Raw genomic sequence first — 21170 nt, 5'->3', positions numbered from 1 at the left:
ACCTGACAGCTCCCCTATACTGTTTAGATGGTTCGTACTCTTTTTATCCACTGAATGTTTCCAAACACATTTGAACTTGCTAGCAGAGTTTTTAAACATAGGTGTTCAGGGGAGTTCTCAGTCCCTGCAACCCCATCTGCCCATTCTCTGCTTGTCTTCTGGGAATGGAGGCATAACTGAGGCTGGCACAGCCATGGTGGGGTCACCGTGAGCCCTAGTGGTTCTCCCAGGTTTGACCGCTTTTGAGCATCTGGCTGATTCCACACATCCCCACTGGGAGACACACTCCAAAGTTTCACAGGCCCATAGCAGAAACCTGACCTGAAATAGCAACTGAGAAAGGGGGGATTTGTAAGAAACGAGAGGTGGGAAGGTGAGGAGGGGTGGCCCTGCAGTCTGTTCCTGGTAGAACAGGACAATTTTGCCACCATCCATAAAGATGAGTTTACTCTGAGGCCCTCGCAGCTCCCCCCAGGTGCCTGGTGTCCCTGGAAAATAAGCAGGGCCATTGGTACAGTCACATGGCAGGATGAATCCTACAGTTTCTGTCCAGTCCTGGCACAGCAGGGAGGGGAAGGACTGCCAGTAGCTTCTGCCTCCCACGGTTAGTGAGTCTTATGAGAGTGGAAAACCAGAAAGAGCTTTTATAACATAATGACCTTGAGGCAGAAAAATCCACAGCCAGAGCACCTGTATGTCTCCTGGAGTTGACAGGCAAGGTTTCCAGCCCTTGACACTTTGATCACGTGTTGGAACAGAATCCCTGAGAGCTCAAGCTGAGTTCCTGACCCTCAGAGGTACCCAGTGGTACCCACTCCCAGCAGCCAGCCCTGCCCCTTCCAAACCACTAGTACCTTTTGGGGAATAAACGGTGATGGTTTTTAGACATGGTGGTAGACCAAATCAAATTCTAGTCTGCTAGTGGCTAATGGCTATTAAATGTATCACAAATCCCTTATTGATTCTGTTTTAAGAAAGAAAGAAGTCCTGACTTAGGCTCCCTGTTGGGCATACTGGCCAACTGCTGGAGTCCGCTCACCCAGGAACACATGCTGCGCAGACTGTCACATGTGACAGAGGGCCAGTGTCAAGGACAGCCAGGCAGGGAAGTTCTTGGGGTCTGATTTGGACACTGGACTCATCTCATGCCTTTTCCTTGATCTTCTAGGGTCCGAACCGCCAAAAGACAAGACCATCATCCTGGAGCAGCTTCGGAAGATCTCCCTGCCTCTCTACAGCATCCTCTCCGCCCTTACCATCCTGGGAATGATCATGGCCAGCGCTTTTCTCTTCTTCAACATCAAGAATCGGAATCAGAAGTAAGTCCCTCATGCCCTTCTCTTGGATAGTGCTTTCTGGATTGACAAGCCTCATAGACAAAGTGTAGAATCCCCCACACATCTTTGCCCCACTCCCCAGGGCCTTTCGGAAGCACTGCCAGAAGGGGACCACTGAGCTCAGGCAGGGCATTCCCCATCTGTACAGCACATCACGGGCAGGAAGTGACCTCCTTCATCGTCTCAGTTGACCCTAGAATAATGATCCCATTTCCACAGATAATACTGGCTCAGTGTTGGAGGCTGGAGCACCACCCCCTGAGACTACGCTGCTGCGTGTGGCAGAGCCCGTCCCCTGGCTTTCTCGCACACTTGCCCTTCCCTCTCCAGAGGAGAGCAGCTCACTTTCTGCATTATTCTGGTCATCAAGGGGTAGAACGGGCCACCACCCCAGGCAGTGGTGTTTACTGAGCATGACCAGCTTCTCTGGTTTCCATAGCAAATCCCCACACCCTGCTCCCTACCTTGTTGTAGGAGTGCTGAGCAGGGCTCAGAATGTGGGCCATCAAGCACACAACCCTGTGCCTACCCCCAGTGGTGCGGCTCTGCCACCGTCAGGCCCAGAAGCCACACAGCGTAGCCCCCCGGACTGCAGGACCATGCGGAATCCCGAGAGAATATGTTCTTCTCTCTCCCTGCTTGCAGAGGATGGATTTGGAGGCTCTGGATCTTTTGTTGTTGTTTTGGGGTTTGTTTTGTTTTTTATTTTAGAGGCAGCTGCTTAGGTCAAACCTATTTCCTGAAGAACGAGTTTTATTCTCTGTTGTCTTATTTATCACAAATGTTGCCTCAAGAGAAAAAATTGAAGCCTCTCTCATCTACTCTGTACAAACCGTAAATGATGACCATACCTGTTAGCACTTGGCGCAAGGCCTGAGCACATAGTCAGCTCTCAATGTTAGATTTCCTTCCTACAAGTCGCAAGAGTTCTCGTCATAGCAGCAAGTGGTCCCTGTGGCATGACTATGCTCCTTTAATTCCTTAACTGCCCCCTCTTGGCCTCCTGGGGTGGATTACTCTTTCCAGTAGGCTGGCTTATGTATAAATTTTTTGACTGGCCTTGCAGATTGAAGAGTCTGCAAAGAGATAGGAAATAAATGTCCCTATAGTTTCAGATCCCCCTCTCTTCTCTCTTCCTTAATGTCTTTGTGACCCCATGGACTGCAGCACACCAGGCTTCCCTGTCCCTCACCATCTCCCAGAGTTTGCTCAAGCTCATGTCCATTGAGTAGGTGATGCCATCCAACCATCTCATCCTCTGCCACTCTCGTCTCCTTTTGCCTTAATGCTACTCATCCTTAAGGTCCGCCCCACCCAGGAAGCCTGCCTGGACTCCTGGCCTCTCCCCTCCCCAGCTTCCTACGGTAATAAGAATGAAGGCGCTTTAGGGGTTCATGGTGTACAAAAGGACCTTCAGGGACCCAGCCCCTCTCAGCTTCGCATGTGCCCTAGTCAAGGACATCTGTGCTTTTATAGGTGAGGAAATTCAGTGTGCTAATTGGATTGCTGGGGGTGCACCTTGAGGGGTTACACAGGCGCTTGCTGGACTCAGGGCTCCTAATTCAAAAGCCCATGAGGGGTCCACAATTTATAGCCGGTCTTTTATCTCTCGATTATTAGTACTTTGACACTGCATTTAAGTGTGGAAGGATAAACAGAACTGCAGAATGCAAAAGAAATGCTGAGGGAACAACTGATTATAATTACAGTCTGCAAAAGAGCATCTGTACCATGGGGGCACCTGAAAGCCCAGGACATTCTGAACAGAGTGTACTGGGGGAGCCAGGCTCCTCTGAGGGTAAAGGGCAGCCATCTGATGGTTTAACACAGCCTGCTGAAGAGAGGGGCAGAGTGAGGGTGGGGACTCCATTATCCACCTCCATCACCTGGTGCTGCGAGGCGCTGTGTACATGGCCCTGTTTCTGCTCTGGACAGTGAGAGCTTCAGGCAGCCCCAGTGGATGCTGGCTTACCACCTGAAGATCACAGTTCTGAGCAGCCTAGATCTGGTCCACTCAGCATGGGAGAGTGTGGTATAGCTCAGCATTGTGACAGGTTGCTGAACTTAGGTTAGAATTCTCTAGATTTGGTTATCTTCCCAGACCCAGCCCCCCCCCCCATATGTTGACTTAATATCTTTGTGTAAACTAAAAATTAATGGTTGAAGAAACCAATGCTACAAGCTATCCCCAGAGAAGGTGAACTTGACTGAGAACACAGGAAAATCAACATCTAGAAATAGATTGCATTGGGTCCTATAGTGAGGGGGAGACAAGCTCCTTGGAGGTGGCAGCACCTTGGGGAGGGGGCAGTGGAGGAAACCAGGGCTTCCATTTTTCTCTCCCCCTCTACACATTCAGAAAATATTTGCTGAAGGAATAGCTACATTAGCAGTTCTGTTAACTGTAGTATCTTTCTCTTGTCAGGCTGATAAAGATGTCGAGTCCATATATGAACAACCTTATCATCCTGGGAGGAATGCTTTCCTATGCATCCATCTTTCTCTTTGGCCTTGATGGGTCCTTTGTCTCTGAAAAGACTTTCGAAACCCTTTGCACCGTAAGTCATTCTGCACGTTCCAGGGGTTTGTGATATAAGCTTTTCTTTGGTGGCCATGATCACCAGAAACACAGATACAACCCAGAATTGCGTGAAAATGCATTAACAGGTGACAGACAACTTGTTCAGCCATTCAGGAAGTTCAACAGAGCAAGCATGGTGTAGCTTTCGGACCAGAACAGAATATTGCTTATAAAATTAAGTATTGCTTGTAAAATTAAGATCATGGATTTAATAGGCCATTGCTAGAAGACAGCCCACTAAGATTGACTGGGTAATCTTGAAAAGCAAGGGAGAAAAATACCCCACCCCCAGAAAAGCATTGTGCCTGGAGTCAGGGTCAGGGCCATGTAAGAAGGAATACTTCTGCCCATCAGCCTCAACAGCCATCACAATGTAAGGAGAGATGTCTGCATGGATGCCTTCGAATGTACGGAAAAGATCGCATCCTTATCCTCTTTTTAATAGCACTGTTTCTCAACTACCTCCCCCCTTTGTTTTTCAAACTGCCCCTCTAAGAAGCCTCTTTAGACTTTTTTTTCTAATTATCCATTCTTGAAATTTAAATTCCAAAGATATGCTGTATGTCTGTTTATGTGCTGTACATAAATATATTTATGCATGCGTCGTGTCCTACTCTTTGCAACCCTATAGTTTCTACATAAAAGAGTAATATTTATTCACATTCAAGAACCAGTGTTGTCCCCCTTGGGAACTACTATCACTCCCATTGAGAATACATACATTTAAGGAAGCCCAAAACAGTGTAATTTATTTACTGTACTTTAGCAGTGTTGTTTTGAAAATTAACTTGTTTAAAAATGTTGATGCCAAATCATTGTTGTTGTTAGTTTTGTTTTTAAATTATTTTTTTTAGCAATTGTGTAGAACTCTCAACTGAAAGTATCTTTGATTACTTTTTAAGATGAGGCTGGCCATCTGGGATTTATTTCTGGACTTTACGGTGATATTTCAAAACTGGGTTAGTTGTTTGGGTCTCTCTATTGTCCCAAATGCAGTAATTCATCTAATACTCTGCCTGGAGGACCAGAGCGGGAAGGGACGGTCAAAGGATCAGGGTTGACCAGACTAATCCAAAAGCAACTCTTGTATTAAGGTTATTTTCCTTTAAGGTGTTGAGAGCAATCTAGGTCCATTTTGGGGGAAGCAGTCCCTTTCATTAATAGATTATATTTGCTGTTCTGTGGGCTCAGTGCTGCCCACTACTGGATGATTATGAAGTATAGGTTGGCATCAAGGGATAAACAAATGGAGGACCCCTTAAATGTGCTGCAGGTCACCAGCCGCACCTTGGACTTTCAGGACTGCAGTGGGTCCCTAGACTCTGGGACAGCCCGTGGACTGGAGGGAGGGCCCCGGAGCCCATGATGATGCTCCCCTGACTCCTGCAGATGATGACGCTGGACTGACTGTTAATCAGCAGCAACTTCAGCATTGCCTAGCTAGAACTGCCTAACTTGAATTGCCTAGCTAGTGAGATGTGGTTCAGGCCTCCCACTCAGAGTTTTTTATTCTGCCTCCATTTCACTCTGCCCTTCTAGGGGTTAAGGAGGTAAAGTCAAGAGTCAAAAGACCCCCATATGCCTGGTGTCAGACTGCTGGAAGTCCTTGTGGCTGTGGGTTAGTGGGTTGTTCCCTCAGAAGTATGACCCCTGACACAAGGATGATGACTGCAGTTTGTGTCTTGCTCACTGGGGATGGTGTGAAGCGCATGAGGTCCCCCTTCATTTCTATATCTGAGTGACTTATGTGTCCTGTGCAGCCTTGTGGGCTCATGGGCATCGTGTGTGTCTGTGGTCACTTTTCCTGGGCAGTAGTGAGGCCTGAGGAAGGGGCTGCTCCCGAGGCACACTGAAGAAGCTAAAAGAGGAGAGTATTTAGGTCCCGTCTGTCCCTGGGGACGTCCTCCCCAAGTTTGAGGAGATCGTGACAACGGCAGTAATGAAAATGGTTCCAGGGGCCAGTTTGGTATGTTCTCATTTACACTTCTTGCAGTGACTCCCCAAGAGCTGAGGAGCCCACCTTCATCTCCTAGCTGAGAATCAGGGGGCAGAGCTCCACGTGGTCCCTCCCGGCTCCTTGTCACTAGCACCTGCCACCTGGGAACACAGCCACTGACCTGAGGTCCAGTCTTTGGTGCTGAGATCTGAGTCCCACCCTCAGGGAGCCGCTCCCTCCCAGAGGGGAGCTCCTGCCACCTCACCCTGCCCACGAGCCAAAGGCTGTCAGAGCATACATGCTCCCTGGAGTGTGCCCCAAATTTCAGATGCCGGGTGACGCAGACTAGGGAGCCTGGCTGAGGACATCCTGCACACCCGGGTGCTTTATTTTAATGGAGCCTGACATCCCGTTCTGGGAGTCACGCTCTTTTGTGTGAGGGGAAAGCTGTCCTGGGAAGCCTGGCAAGACAGTATGAATAAAGCATAAAGCGCTTTACAAATAAGCATTAGCTGGAACATGAGGGCTCTGAAGATGTTAGGGCCTGGTTCTTCCCACCCCAAGGATTCATTTATTTGCAGTCAGGGCTGCTTCGGAGGCTCTGCAAGGGGGAGCCCACATTCATGACTGTGGGGGAAAGGCATAACTACTATGGATTGAATTGGGTCAGCACAAATGTGTACGTGGTTAGGACCAGGGTCATTTATTTAATAATCTGCAATATTGCTCAGGAAGGGGAACCCAAAGCTCTTGAATTTAGAGCCTAAGTGCCAGTCTCAGGGGGTATGATTTGGGTGGTCCTCCACTTGCTGTTCCAGGGGGGCTGGCTCTTTATTTCATGTGGTGCCTTGGATTGCATTCCTTCTGAACCTAGAAGATACCCCCAGTAAACTCCCACCAAGTGGGGAGATGGAGGTGGAGCAGGGCCCCCTAGTGCGGTGAGCACAGGTCTCCAACAGCCTGAGCTTCACTCCTACCTCGTACACATACTGCCTCCAGACTGTGGAAGGGACTTAGCCCCTCTGAGCCTCAGTTTTGTCATCTGTGAAATGAGCACAATAAACCCCCATGCAGGACTGTGTGTGCTAAGTTGCTTCAGTCGTGTCCAACTCTTTATGACCCTGTGGACTGTAGCCCACCAGGCTCCTCTGTCCATGGGATTCTCCATGTAAGAATACTGGAATGGGTTGCCATGCCCTTCTCAGGGTATCTTCCCGACCCAAGGATCGAACCTGCGCCTCTTCTGTCTTCTGCATTGGCAGACAGGTTCTTTACCACTAGTGCCACCTGGGAAGCCCCATGCAGGACTGTGGTGTGGCTTTCATGAGACGATTCAGAGACTTCACCTGGGGCATAAGGCAAGCAGGAAGAAGGGGGCACCATCCTCCGCGTCAGGTACAGTCTCCTGGTGTCCGCTCTGTGTTCTGCAGGGAATTTTAGGGGCCGAGAGACAGGGTGGCTCAGGAAGCAGCTTCAGCTGTGGAGCTGTAGAAGTCTCCCTTCACTCTCTTCTGCTGCCATATGAGTGCCACGTTCTCCCCTTTTAGTTTTCAACATAGAAACTAAACACTGCGATAAACAGTGAACACCACCTCAGGAAGCAACCTGTGACAGTCACGGGATTGTGCCTCTCTAAGCGCTGTGCCTCTCCTCAGAAGGGCAGTGGGGCGAGTTCGTGTGTGAGCACACGTTCACACACATGTGCTCGCGCACACAGACACACACGCACATACACACAGAGCTAGGAGAGCAGTTACATTCACTTCCATCCCCCATTCCCTCTGACCCTTCCTGGCATCTTCCCAGCCTAGTTTCAGCAAGTCTTGCTAACAGCTCCAGCTACACCGTGCTGTCTCCCTGGACACTGTGTGGGTAGTGGAGTCGCCATAGCAACGTGGCCCCTATGGGCACAGAGCTACCTATGAGGAAAGTGCTGGGTGTGGGCCAGAGCCCTGGTGCCAGGGGGATGGAGAGCCCTCACACTCACTCGCTCACACAGCTCAGGAATCCCAGCCCCTGGCAGCCCAGAGAGTGAGCAGGGTAGGTGGGGAAGAAACAAGGTGCTTGCCTCCCTTGTGGAATCCTAGGCAGAAACCCCTGCACAGGGTGGCAGGGTAAGAAGGACTCTGCAGGTGAGGGTAGGAAGACCCAGGGAGGCCTCGATCAAGTGCAGGACTCCACAGCTGCAGGGGTGCCCAGAGCATTCCTGGGCATGGAGGCACTCGGCAGTGCCGTGTGCCCTCCCCAAGCTTGTGCCCTCATAAATGAGCACTCTCCACCGGGATTCACCTCGGGCCAGCCGCCAGGTGCAGCCTCACCATCAAATCTCCACAGCCACCTACACGCAAGGTTCGCTGTCCCTGCTTCATAAGAGAGAAAACCGAAGCTCTAATACATGGCTAGGTGGCGGGGCTGAAATATGGAACCAGCTCTGTCAGACTACAGAGATGTCTGGGACATTTCATTCATTTTTTTTAAAGAAATATTTTGATTTTTTTGTTAGCTGGTTCATACCAGGAGAAACAGGTCAACTAAATTCTTAGAGATGTGAGCAATATGTATCTCAACCAAAATATTTGTCCATTCAGATTTTTTAAACTTGGGGTATACAGTCATCCCTCAGTATTCACTGGGGACTGGTTCCAGGAACCCCCACAGATACCAAAATGTGAGGTTGTCCAAGTCTCTTATGTAAAATGGTGTAATATTTGAATATAACCTACGCAGTCCTCCCATGTACTTTAAATCATCTCTAGGTTACTTATAATACCTAATACAATGCAAATGCTATGTAAATAGTTGTAAATCCAATGTAAATGCTATGTAAATAGTTGCTGGTGTGGCAAATTCAAGTTTTGCTTTTTGGAACTTTCTAGAACTTTTTTTAAAAAATGTTTTGTTTGTTCCCTGTTGTTTGAATCCATAGATGTGGAACACATAGATATGGAGACTGACAGCAGTTCACATACTGTAAAATTCACCCTGTTAAGGTGTATAATTCAGTTGTTTTAGTGTATTTATTCATTTATTTTTTTATACATCCCCAAAGTAATATCATAGTGCCTGGTATATAAGAGAATTTCCGTTAGACTGCTTGCATTCAAATCCTAACTATACTACCTCCCTGCTGTGTGACTTGAAGTTACTTCACATCTCTGAGCTTTAGTTGACTCCTCTGTAAAATGGGCATTCTCATAGGATTGTGAGGGTTAAATGAGATAGTATATGTACACTTAATGCCTGTCACGTAAGATTCAATAAGCACCAGTCACCATCGTTATGAATGAGTGATGAGACTGTGTCTGGACAACTCTGTTTACCTCTGGACACCTCTAAGAGAGTTACAAATAAAACAGAGCAAACTTGGGATGAAGAAGAGGCTGGAAAACTGAGGCTGATGCTGATTGATTTGGTGTAGGTACGTCCATAGCAAAACCTCTATCTTTTCATTCCCTTGCTCTGCTCCATCTGGATCAGGGACAGACTCGGGGCCTGCCTAAGTCAAAGCCCAGCTGTTGTACTTCTGCCACCTTGAGTACAGAGAGAAGCCTTGAGGCAGGCTGTCAGGGAGGGAAGAATGATGCAGGTGAGACCTCCAAGGGCACTTACTTGGACGTGAGTCCCCAGTCATTGCATAAACCAGTTCAGCCCAGTGCTGCTCTGATGGCAGCGCAGAGGAGTGCAGCTCTGCTTTACCTCCCAGCTACCTCCACTTGCTGAGAATCCCAACTCCTTTATTGTTTAACCTTTTATTAAAGTAAATACACACATGCACATTTCATAAGTGTATAGCTCAGTGAGTTTTTGCAAACTGGATTCAACTGTGAATCTAGATCAGCAAACAGGCCCTTATCAGCATCCCAGAAGCCCTTCCTACCCCATTCCAGCTACTGTCTGCACCCTTCTCCCCAGAGTAACCACCATCCTAACTACTGCCTGCACAGACAGTGCTGCTCAAAGGGCACGTAAATCACCTGCAGATCTTGGGGAATTCAGGTGATCATTAGGTCTGGGGTGGCTGGAGACGCTGCAGCTCCAATAAGCTTTGGGATGCTGCTGCTGCATCCACAGACCACAGTTAGAGTAGCAAGGTCAAGATTAGAAACCATGCTTTATTATTGAGTTTGTCTGTTGGAGACCAGTGATGTAAGACAATGGAAGCATCAGAAACCTTGTCCCGTGAGGATCAGTGAGAGGAAGAAAGGGGATCATAGACCTGCACCTTGGAATCTCAGAAGCAGGGCCATCCATCCCATCACAGGACAGAGCGCTGGGTTCTGGGTCCTGGAGCATGCTCTCAGCCATCCACCCTCTCACAGATGTATGGACGAGCTCTGCATGGGCAGTTGCTGGGAAGGGTTGAAATAGTGGAGGGTACAGGTACTGGATTCAGAAACACAGTGTCCTCTTCCAGCCCTCCTAGAGATGCTGTGCTAAGTCACTTCAGGCATGTCCAACTCTTTGTGACCCTATGGACTGTAGCCCTGCCAGGCTCCTCTGTTCATGGAATTCTCCAGGCAAGAATACTTGAGTGGGTTTCCATGCCCTCCTCCAAAGGATCTTCCTGACCCCACGTCTCCTGCGTTGGCAGGCAGTTTCATTACCACTTAGCACCACCTGGGAAGCCCCACAGAGATACTGGGGTTTTATAACTGACTCAAAAGGCTACCTGGGAACACCCAACTGACCTCCCAGTAAATTGAAGAGTAATAGGAATTAGCGATGTTTTCAAGTGAAAGACCATAAATATCTGTGATTATTTTTTTGCTTGGAGGTTGTTTTTTTTTTGAGACAGTTGAGAGAGAATCTGATGTTAAGAATGTGGTTTGGGGACTGTTTCAGCATGTGATTCCATGATTTTGTGGCTGGCCACAGTAAAGAGCTTTGTGATTTCAGAAGGTGGCTGGAAAGCAAGCCCAGAGGAAGCCCACAAGGTTGATGGTGGCCTTTCCTGGCTGGTTTAGAGCAACTTAGGGCTGTGGTTACAGGGACTGGTGCTGACAAAGTCTGTTTCGACCAATTAGGACCCTGGGCAGGCTGCAGTCTTCCCACTCCCCCTTCTCCTCTGTGCTTGGCCATCTGGGGACTTTAGTTGTGAAGAGTTCCCTAGACCTCTAGCTTCCAGAGGAGGGGGCTGAGGAGAGTGCCAGGGGCTCCCCAAACCCTCCAGCAAATGTACAGATGATGTCCCTTCATCCCACACACCCTCACATGGGTTACTGAAAGCCCCGATCCTTGTCTTACAATTCATTCATTCATGTGATAACATTTCCCAGGCACCTACTATGTGCTAGGCTCTGCAGGCCCAGAGCTGGACACACAGGTGACTGCCCACGGGGAGTCCACAGTGCAGATGGGAGATGTAGTTAAATAACTCCCGTTCAGTGTGTCTTATGCCCTGATGCAGACAGGCCTTCATGAGGGAATGAAGGCCAGATGCAGAGGGACCAATCAGGGGAAACTTAAAACAGGAGACCCCTTCAGAATGAGCTGCGGTTATTTCTGGAAGTCCTGAAAGATGCCTTCTGTCTGCTCACAAGTTCCCTAGCAGCTGCAGTCCTGATGGTATATCCACCTCCCCTTCTCATTCCAGCGGTGGAATGGCTGGAAGAAGGACCTCAGTCTGTCTTCTTTGAAGAAAGAATTCAGCAGAGACCAAGACTGTGAAAAGATAAAAGTGTTTATTAGAAGCCCAGTCTGTGTGGAAGAGCACATGGGTGAACTCAAGAGTGTTTTGTGTGCAGTAGGGGCGGCTTGGGTTGCTTATATTGGGGGGGAGCGGACAGTTTTCCTGTTGTCTTTGGCCAGTCATCAGATTCTGGGAGGTTCGCAGGATATATTAGGAGCTGGTGCCTCCTCCTCCTTTTGTCCCTCCCCTAGAGGGAGGGCCTCTTCTGTGCATGCGTCAGGCTGGGCCCGCCCCTTGGCCACGAGAATGAAGATGTTGTATTCACTGTCTTTCACCTGCTGGTATCTTATCTTGAAGTGTCAGCAGGAGACCAGGTGCCGCTGCTCAGCCCAGAGCCTAAACTAGCTGCAGCTGCTCAGCCTGGGGCCTGTATATTGCCCACCTCACTTCTGCTCTTGCCCCCGCACCCACTTATCCACATCTTCAGTCCCCAGAGCTGTGTGGAGCCACATATCAGCCCCCTCCCCAGCCAGCACAAATCCACACCCCCCCCCCCCGTCTCCGCTGCCCATCTCCACGCTGTGCTTCCAGGAAGCTCCCCAACCTCCAGTCACTGCTAGGACTGTCGGGGGGAAGGGGAGAAGGGCCTCCTCTGTTTCGGAGCCTGAGTCAAGGCCACCAAGTACAGTTGTGTGTTTTGGGCACTGCATAAGGATGTTGGTGTCAGGAGTGGGCAGGCGCTGAGTTCAGCCTGTGATCTGCTCTCTGGATCGAGTTCTTTAGCTGGTAGGTCTAATGGAGGTCGGGATCTTTCACAAAGGGTCTCGAGGGGTTCCTGTTGGAAACTCTTCCTCTCAGAGAGAGGGGTGGCTTTCTCTGATTTGCACCAGGGCTCCTAAGATACCCCATTGGCCCTAACTTGAGTCCCAAAGAACCCTTGTTTGTGCTGTGAGCCCTTGAATTGTTCCCCCAGAAAGTCTTTGTTGTTGTCTAGTCACTAAGTAGTATATGACTCTTTTGTGACCCTGTGCACTGTAGCCCACCAGGCTCCTCTATCCATGTGATTTCCCAGGCAAGATTACTGGAATGGGTTGCCATTTCCTTCTCCAGGGGATCTTCCTGACCCAGGGATTGAACCCATATCTCCTTCAGGTGGATTCTTTACCACTGAGCCTCCGGGGAAGCCCAGAAAGTTTTTGCTGTACTCTAAGTGAACTGTGGTGTTGGAGAAGACTCTTGAGAGTCCCTTGTACTGCAAGGAGATCCAACCAGTCCATTCTAAAGGAGATCAATCCTGGGTGTTCATTGGAAGGACTGATGCTAAAGCTGAAACTCCAATACTTTGGCCAACTCATGCGACGAGTTGACTCACTGGAAAAGACTCTGATGCTAGGAAAGGTTGGGGGCAGGAGGAGAAGGGGACAACAGAGAATGAGATGGCTGGATGGCATCACCGACTCTGTGGACATGAGTTTGAGTGAACTCCGGGAGTTGGTGATGGACAGGGAGGCCTGGCGTGCTGTGATTCATGGGGTCGCGGAGAGTCGGACACGACTGAGCAACTGAACTGAACTGAACTGAAACCCTGGAAGGATTTTCAATGCAGATCTTACTTAAAGGACCCTGGGTAAGACAGAGTCTTCTGGAGCTGTTTCTGGAGCATGCTCTTCAGAGGCACTCTGCCTTTGGAAGCACTGCGAATCTCTCCAGCACCCGCACTCTCCCCAGGAAGACAAGGCAGGCCCTGGAGATCCCAGGCTGAACTCTAGCCTTTCAGCTCCAGGCTATAGTGCCTCATGGTAACGGAGGTCTGGGGCTTGCTTTTGGATAGTCTGGGTCTCCCTTGCCTGCCTTCTCACTATTGATCATCTGGCGTGGATGGTCAGAATGAAACAAAAGTTCTTTTTTTCTAACCTTTCTGGATAGCAGGCAAACAGCTAACCACCCCGCCTAACCCCTGCCACCCAGCATCCTTCCAACCGACACAGCTTCCTCCACCCCCAGACATTGGTAGAACAGAACTGTGGGAGGGGCCCTGTGTCTCTTTTCCTGCTAGTCCCCAAAGAGCACTGAAAGCCCTTCACTCTGCCAGGCAGGCCTTCCCAAAATCAATTGAGCGAGCGTCTAAACAGAATTGTTTCCGGTGTAGATTTTTCTTTCCATCTGGAGATGTGCACTGTGTTCTCCTTCTTCGTAGTTGAGACTAAGATGAGCGTTGCCCATCTAAAGTTCCTCTCCCCCCTGGTTGCTATCACACTGTGTGCAGAGGGGCCAGGAAACTTTATGGCTAAGGAGGGAAAAAGGAAGACTTTAACATCAGAATAATTATGTTTAATTAGAATAAATATGTTTAAGACTTTGAGTTGATGAATCTGTAGACTTGTATTAGAAACAGGGGCTTCCCAGGGGGCTCAGTGGTAAAGAATCCTCCTGCCAGTGTAGGAGATGCAGGTTTGACCCGTGGGTTGGGAAGATCCCCTGGAGAAGGAAATGGCAACCCACTCCAGTATTCTTGCCTGAGAAATCCCATGGACAGAGGGGCCTGGTAGGCTACAGTCTATGCTCAGTTGCTTCAGCTGTGTTCGACTCTTTGTGATCTGATGGACTGTAGCCTGCCAGGCTCCTCTGTCCACGAGATTTTTCTCGGCAAGAATACTGGAGTGGGTTGCCATGCCCTCCTCCAGGGGTTGGTGTTGCAAAAGAGTCAGACATAACTTTGCAACTAACAACAACAATTAGAAACAGAATCATTATAGCCCTGCAGAACCTTCTAGTTTATTTGGCATCATAGAACCACCCAGAAGGAAGATACATGGGATTAAATCAAATAAAACTTCCCCAGTGCAGGAAATGCCCCGTAACACCCTGATACAAGGGGTCCTCCAGGGTCTGCTTGAATCCATGGAGTGATGGGGAGCTCATTACCTCACAGATACTTCATTGCGAGGAAGGGACCACTGAGGTCATAAGCTCAGCCTCCTTTGCCATTCAGTGCTCCAGTTCCCTCTGTGGTCTTCCTTTCATGTGCTTGCACATTTTTGGCGACAGAGATCTCATTACCTCCTAAGCGAGCCCACCTAGCCTGATCACCCCCTCAGTGCTGGATCCAGAGATTTAAAGGTGGGCAGTGTAGGCCCTGCACCATATCGTAGGAAAGGCAGACTGGTAATCAAATGGACATGATCTCAGTGTGACCAGCACAGCAGAGACATGCATGAGGACAGAAATCGCAGGGAGGAGGCAGCTGTGACCTCCTTACAAGACCTGGGAGGGCTTCTCAGAGGGGGTGGCCTGTGAATCTGGATTTTTGGAGGACTTATGAAAATTTGCGAAGGAATTTAGAGAGCAGGGATGGCATTCTGAGTGGAGGAAATAGCCAGTGCCAGGCCCACAGTGTGAGCCATGTGGTGTGCGGGGACGTTGAAGCAGTGTGGAACTGCTTGGATGTGAAATGCTATGTGGGGAGTGGCAGGAGGGGTATGGATGATGGAGGGCACACCCTGCTAAGAATCTGGAGTTTAACCTGTGGGTTCAGTGGGGCGGTAAAGGGTTTAAACTCAAGGAGACTTGCTTAGATTTGCTGCGGAGGATTGTTCCTCTTGGGGGGTGTTTTATGGATGAGCCGAGGGGCAGGAGGCCAGCTGGAGGCTCGTGCCGTGTTCCTGTCGGCAGGGATAAGGAATACATGGACAAAAGCCAAGTCTTGGTTAAGAACTTCAGTCCTTTACACACCTTCGTTCATCTCATCCGCAAACATGAAGTCAGATACATTAGTTGCCCCCACTTCACAGATGAGGAAACTGAGGCTCAGAGAGGTTATGTGACCTGCCCAGGTTCACATAGATAGTAAGCGACAAAGTAAGGACTGGAACTTCTGTCAGTCTCACTCCAGAGTCCCTGCTCATAATGGCTCATCTGGATGGCACCACGGGAACACAGAGGAGGGGTTACTAACAAGAGACGTGGGAGTAAGACTGTCGTCAAAGTCCTGGAAGCAGCCAGAGTCCACCTGGGTGCTTCACTAGAGAGATGCAATGACGGGACCACCTACAGAGGTGTGGGTGGGGTAGAGGCTATCGCAGGAAGCCCTCACCACTCCTGGGCCTGAAGGAGTAAAGAAGGAGGGTGTTCCTATACCCAGAGAGGCCAGACCACACATGGAGCCCAGCTGCAGTCAGAGCTGGCACAGATGCTGTGGCCACAGGCAGTGCACACCCCATCTTCTCTCTCCTGCCCTCTCCAGTCTCCTGATGGTACCCTCCATCAAGACAGAAACCAGAGGGCAAAGGAGCTGCGAGGTGCTGGCGTGGGGCCCCACCTCTTAGAGCATGGGAAGGGCAGCAGAAGGAGAAGCACTTGGGGACTGAATAGGAAAGTGTGGGGGGAGAGGAGAGGGTTCCTGGGGGACTTCCAGGTCCCTGTTTCCGGTGACAGGTGGATAAAGGCACCATCCCTGCCTGAATCAGCCAGTAGTGGAGCTGCTCAGCAGAAGGGCTGATGGGCTCAGCTCTGGCTCCGGAGTGTGAAGGTTTGATGAACACCTAAGTGTCACCTTGTTCTCCAGTGATGGTGGCATATGCAGGTCTGGAGCTCAGAAGAGAGGGAGAAGCTGGGAAAGAACTAAGGGAATTGTCAGCACAAGGAGAATGGTTGATGCCTGAGGGCGGGAGTGATAACCCAGGGGCTTTTAGGACACTTTTAGGACAAAGTGGATTCGGGACTGAGCCCCAGGGTCCATTTCCATCTCAAAATGATGGTGGCAGAGTGGAGACAGAAATTCTACCTCCTTTTGCAAAGGCCAAGCCCAGGGGTAACCCTGAGCAGAGGCAGCCCGAGGTGGGTGGCTCTGCTGGTAGGGGTCCCACTGTCCTGCTTTCAGAATATTTCTTCTATTGTTTCATCATTGTCTGAAGAGCTCCGGATTGTCTCCAAAGGGACATGAATCCCCTGGGATCATCTTGTGGAGGACTATATTACAGCCTTTACTTACTTTATATGTAGAAAAAATGAAAGAAATTGAGGGTGACAGTTGCTCTGTCATGTCTGACTCTTTGCGATCCTATGGACAGTAGCCCATCAGGCTCCTCTGTCCATGGGATTCTTGAGGCAAAAATACTGGAATGCGTTGCCATTCCCTTCTCCAGAGGATCTTCCTGATCCAAGGACGAACCCTGTTCTCCTGCATTGCAAACAGATTCTTTACTGTCTGAGCCACCAGGGAGGCTGTGGAAGAATATAGTACAGCCTTTACTTACTTTATATGTAGAAAAAATGAAAGAAATTTAGCTTTACTAAAATCTAATGGCAGTGGGTGTATATGGTGGTCTCATACAGGAACTCTCCTGAGGACGGAGTGGTTGGTCAGCTGTGACACCAGCCAGCCCCAGGGCATTGTGTCCAGGGTCCCAGGATGAGCCCCAGCTCAGTGATTCTCTAGGAGGACTCAGCATAGAAGTGTACTCACAGCAATGATTAATTACAGAGACAGAAAGTAAAGCAAAATCAGCAAAGCGAAAAGGCACGTGGAATGAAGTCACAGGGAACCAGGTTCGAGCTTCCCAGAGCCTCTCCCAGTGGAGTCACATAGGATGCCCTTAATTCCCCAGCACTGACTTGTGACAACACGTGAAATGTACACCAGGGAATTCAGCAGACACTCAGCGCCCACAGGGTTTACTGGGGGCCAGTCACCTAGGTCCCCTCTCCTGAACACTTACCCAAACTCCAGGCTCTCAGAAGGAAGGCAGATTTGTGGCATAAAACACACTGTTGGCACAAACTGTTCAGCACAGAGTCACTCTTATCAACGGGCAAATGGTGAGACCCTCCCCAAACACAGGTTCTCACACCAGCTTAAGTGAACCTCGCCAGCAGGTCTTGGGCCCTGTAGGTTCCCTCTTTTCTGCCCAGGCATCCTCACCCATTCTTTGCTTTCAGTTTATGGCACCACATTGCAGTTTCCAGATGCCCAGTTAAATGTATATTGTCGACTTTTAACTAACTTAACTCATTTGTACTATTATGTCTTAATGAGTTTGGCCCTACAGAGTAGACAAGTGGCCTAAAAATAATAGCCCCAGAGAAAGCATAAGTCAAAGCAAATATAATAATGCCAAGCATATTGGAGTAATACTTTTACCCAGAGTATGAGGTCTTTGTCTGCCACATTAGGAAGAAAAATATTCCATCTCTTACCGTCCTTTTTAAAATTTCCTTATTCTGTAAATATTCATGTTTTAAATGGTTTTTGCTGATAGACGAACATGGTCAAAAACACTTGGAGACCACTGGTCTTCACACAACCACTAGCTGTCAAAGTGCGCTAAAGTCAGCCCAGGCAGTGTTCTCAGGCTGGTCAGCTGCTTTCCCCGGTGTGCTGTGCTGGCAGCTGCCTCCTGGGCAGGGTGGACCTGGCTGGGTCAGGAGACTCTCTGAGGGACAGGCAGCAGGATGTGGAGGAGAAAGGGCAGGCTTAGCCAGGTTTGCACACACCAGGTTGCTTAGCCAGGCTGCATGGTTGAGAGAAATACCTCAGTGCCCTGAGTCTCAATTACTTCATCTACAAAGGGGTTTTCTCACTCAACTGATGACTCCAGAAAAATCACCCTGGTTCTGGTTGTTTTATTCGTTTGTTTTTATCATGATATATTTAGCTTCTGACCTAGTAATCCTTATTGAATGAACAGATGAATGAATGAAATGATCTGTAAGGTCCTATGCAGCTCCAACAGGCTAGGAATGTGAAATCGTGTTGAATAAGCTCAGGTCTAAGCTCCCAATAATTGACTCCTTCCCTGTCTCTGCTCTGCTTACTTTTCTTGCCTCCTTGTTTTATAATATGGCCATCCTACACCTTCTGTATAGTACTGTGATTCATTCTTGCCTGTCTGAAATTTTTGAAGTTAAAAAAGAAAAGATTGAGTCCTCACTGTACCATTATCAGCGTTCACACCTCATGCATCTGTGTTTCTGACCAGTCGCTGTAATGCTGCTCTCTTTCCTTAGGGGGTTTGTCTTTCCATCTCGCTAGCCAGTTCCTATTTTTGCAGATAAAATGGAAGGGGGAAATGTTCTGTCTGTAGGAAGCTGGGGAGCCAAGCTGCTAAAAGGCAGAGTGAAGGGACTGCATGAAGGGAGCATGTCTGGGAACCTCCTACACAACTGCCCGCAACCCTGGGCTGGATGGGCCGCTGAGGCCTGGCAAACCTGCTGGGCTCTGGACATGGAGAGCTGACCTGTCCACCCTAGCCATCTCTTTCTTCCCTACTATACCCACCTTCCTGCTGAGTTCAGCTGAGGCAGGTGGGGGCCTTTCAGAGGTTAGCTCAGCAGAGCTGAGGAAGAGCAGAGGAAAGACCATAGCCTTGAACCAGGGCTCACAGAGCATACAGCCTTTTTGTCCCTGTGAGTGGGAGGCCCCAGAAAGTAGTGGCACACAGCCCAGCGATGGGCCATGTTTGGGGGCCCCTCCTGGGTCTTGGAGGGGTCCAGGCCAGCCAGTGAGGGTGGACTCAGGAGAGGCTGGGGCCTGGCCACGATGGCAGTGCAGGTGGAGACTGGGCACCCAGGATGCCCTCACGACCTAACAGATGGTTACCAGCCACCCCCGCCTGCAGGAATCAGGCTCTCTGCTCTTATCAGGGCTGGTGGTTTCTGGCAGCCACCAGCCTGGGGCCAGGGATCAGGGAACACTTTAGTCCTGGGGATCAGGTGAGAGCCAGATAAAGCCTTAGTCCTAAGCAAGGACCCCAGGTCCAAGTGTGGGCTCGGGGACCAAGGCTAGACCTGGACAGCGTCACTCCTGTCTTTCTCTAGAGGCCTGACCAAGATAGGCCCAAGGTGGGAGTGGGAAGGTCACAGCCCCTCTCCTCTGGCCTTCCATCCCATCACTGAGCAGCCCCTCATGATGGCCGGGAGATGGGCTGGTGCAGCTTCCAGTCAGGTGTCCCTGGGGTCAGTTCTGGCTGAGTCCTGCCCTGCCTAGCAGAGTGGCCGGGTCAGTAATACCAGAGAAGGGCCATGCAAGCTTATAGTCCTGCCCCATCTCAGCCCCCATGGCTCAGTGCCCTCCCCTCCCCGCTGTCTACACCCCAGGAGCAAGGAGTACTGTAGAAGAGCTTCCTGGGGCTGTCTGGTCTCCTAGAGACTTGGTTGAGGAGGCAGAGAAATCAGCAATTATGGTCACCTCGCAGGCATGCAAAAGGCCGTCAAGGAAGGAAAGGAGGAAGGGAGGACCAGAAGGCTGGTCTGTGGCCCTCAGTGGTCCCGGGGACCCTCTGTGCCTCTCTCTCAGTGACTGGGCTGTAGGCCCATGGAAGGCAGAGTTTGAATCTCACATGCCTCTGCACCTCGGGCCCTGGGTCTGGTGAGTGGTCGGTCTATCAGAGTGACATGTGATGGAAGGACTGTTGATGCTAGTGAAACACCACCATAGGTAAAGTAGAGCATCTGCCCCTACCATCCGGAGCCCCACTGTTGGGACACTCTCATGAAAACCCTGGTCCGTCCACGGGAGATGTTGACCCTCTGTTTTCTCATGGCCTCTAGGTCAGGACCTGGATTCTCACCGTGGGCTACACCACCGCCTTTGGGGCAATGTTTGCAAAGACATGGAGAGTCCACGCCATCTTCAAAAATGTGAAAATGAAGAAGAAGGTAATGGCTGCTTCTGTTGCAGAGTGTTTGCAGTGTTCACCCAGTATTTATTTTTAAAAGACTTAGGCACTTACTGTACAGCCAGGCACTGGGCTGCTTGCTGGGGATTCAGACTAAACACAACCCTCCACCCCTTCCCAACCCAAACAACCAACACCTTCAGCATCCTGGGGAGATCAGACACTTTGCAAATTGTTTACAAGACAGGGTAATAAGGGCTGGTTGGGTGCGTGTGGGGATACTGGGGTACAGCACTCGGAGGGGTCGGTGTAGTAAGTGACACCTGTGCTAAGACCTGGAGGCTGAGAGGGAGGCAGAGACTGAGGGGTTACCCATCTCCCAGAGGGAACAATGTGCAGGGAGGCCTGGGGAAGGGAGGGGAGAGTTCAGCTGCTGAGGGGTCCATGGGGACAGGGTACAAGAGGAGGCTGCAGGGGAAGGCAAGAGCCACAGTTAGGAATTTGAACTGTAACCTGTGGGCAGTGAGAAGCCCTTGAAAGAGGAAAGTGAAACAGGGAAGGGGCCTGATGCAGTGCTTCCATTTTCAGAGAGGACCTTAGAGGACAGGAGCCCTGCCTTCATGTGCAAGGAAAGCGTTTGCCACCCGTGTCGTTGGCTGTAAACACCATGTTGATCAAGCTCAACCCTTAGGATGCATTCAGAGAGCTTTCCCCACACTGGTCTTTTTTAACTCCTCTGACGGCTGGCACTTATTTTCCCTTACTCCTAGAGAAAAATTCAGGCAAGTCTCCTGACTTAGAAGGTTGTCTGGTCAACAACTAATGCATGGAGTCCATCATAACATTCAAAACCCCAAACTGCATTCAGAGGCAGCGCTTCTCCCTCCCCCAGCTTGTCCTGAGCAGGTCACCTGCCCTGGGAGAGGAGGGGCTCTGGATGAGCTGCCTCTCTGTCTTGCCAGGCTGAGTTTCTTCCCCACCATCCCATCTCCAAGGTTTCCAAACCCTCCAGAGTTGGGGCTTTCAAGTGGTGGAAGGGGCAGGGAAGACCTCACTTCTCAGAAACGACATT

The 21170-nt window shown here is 50.0% G+C and overlaps 1 protein-coding gene across 2 annotated transcripts in view; it reads left to right on the top strand.

Moving 5' to 3' along the window:
- The window catches only part of GABBR2 (gamma-aminobutyric acid type B receptor subunit 2), a 379938-nt gene that overhangs the window by 295923 nt on the left and 62845 nt on the right, over nt 1-21170 (top strand). For both annotated transcript variants that reach the window (XM_055427123.2, XM_055427124.2), the window contains exons 10-12: nt 1169-1319; nt 3763-3895; nt 20031-20138. In XM_055427123.2, coding sequence (XP_055283098.1) covers nt 1169-1319; nt 3763-3895; nt 20031-20138 — 392 coding nt within the window. The remainder of the gene's footprint in view (nt 1-1168; nt 1320-3762; nt 3896-20030; nt 20139-21170) is intronic.

This window comes from Moschus berezovskii, chromosome 7 (genome assembly GCF_049115385.1).
Source record: "Moschus berezovskii isolate FMDL1 chromosome 7, NW_MosBer_1.0, whole genome shotgun sequence".
Lineage (NCBI taxonomy): Eukaryota > Metazoa > Chordata > Mammalia > Artiodactyla > Moschidae > Moschus > Moschus berezovskii.
The sequence above is the reverse complement of the archived record's forward strand: the minus strand, read 5'-3'. Positions and strand labels throughout refer to the sequence as shown.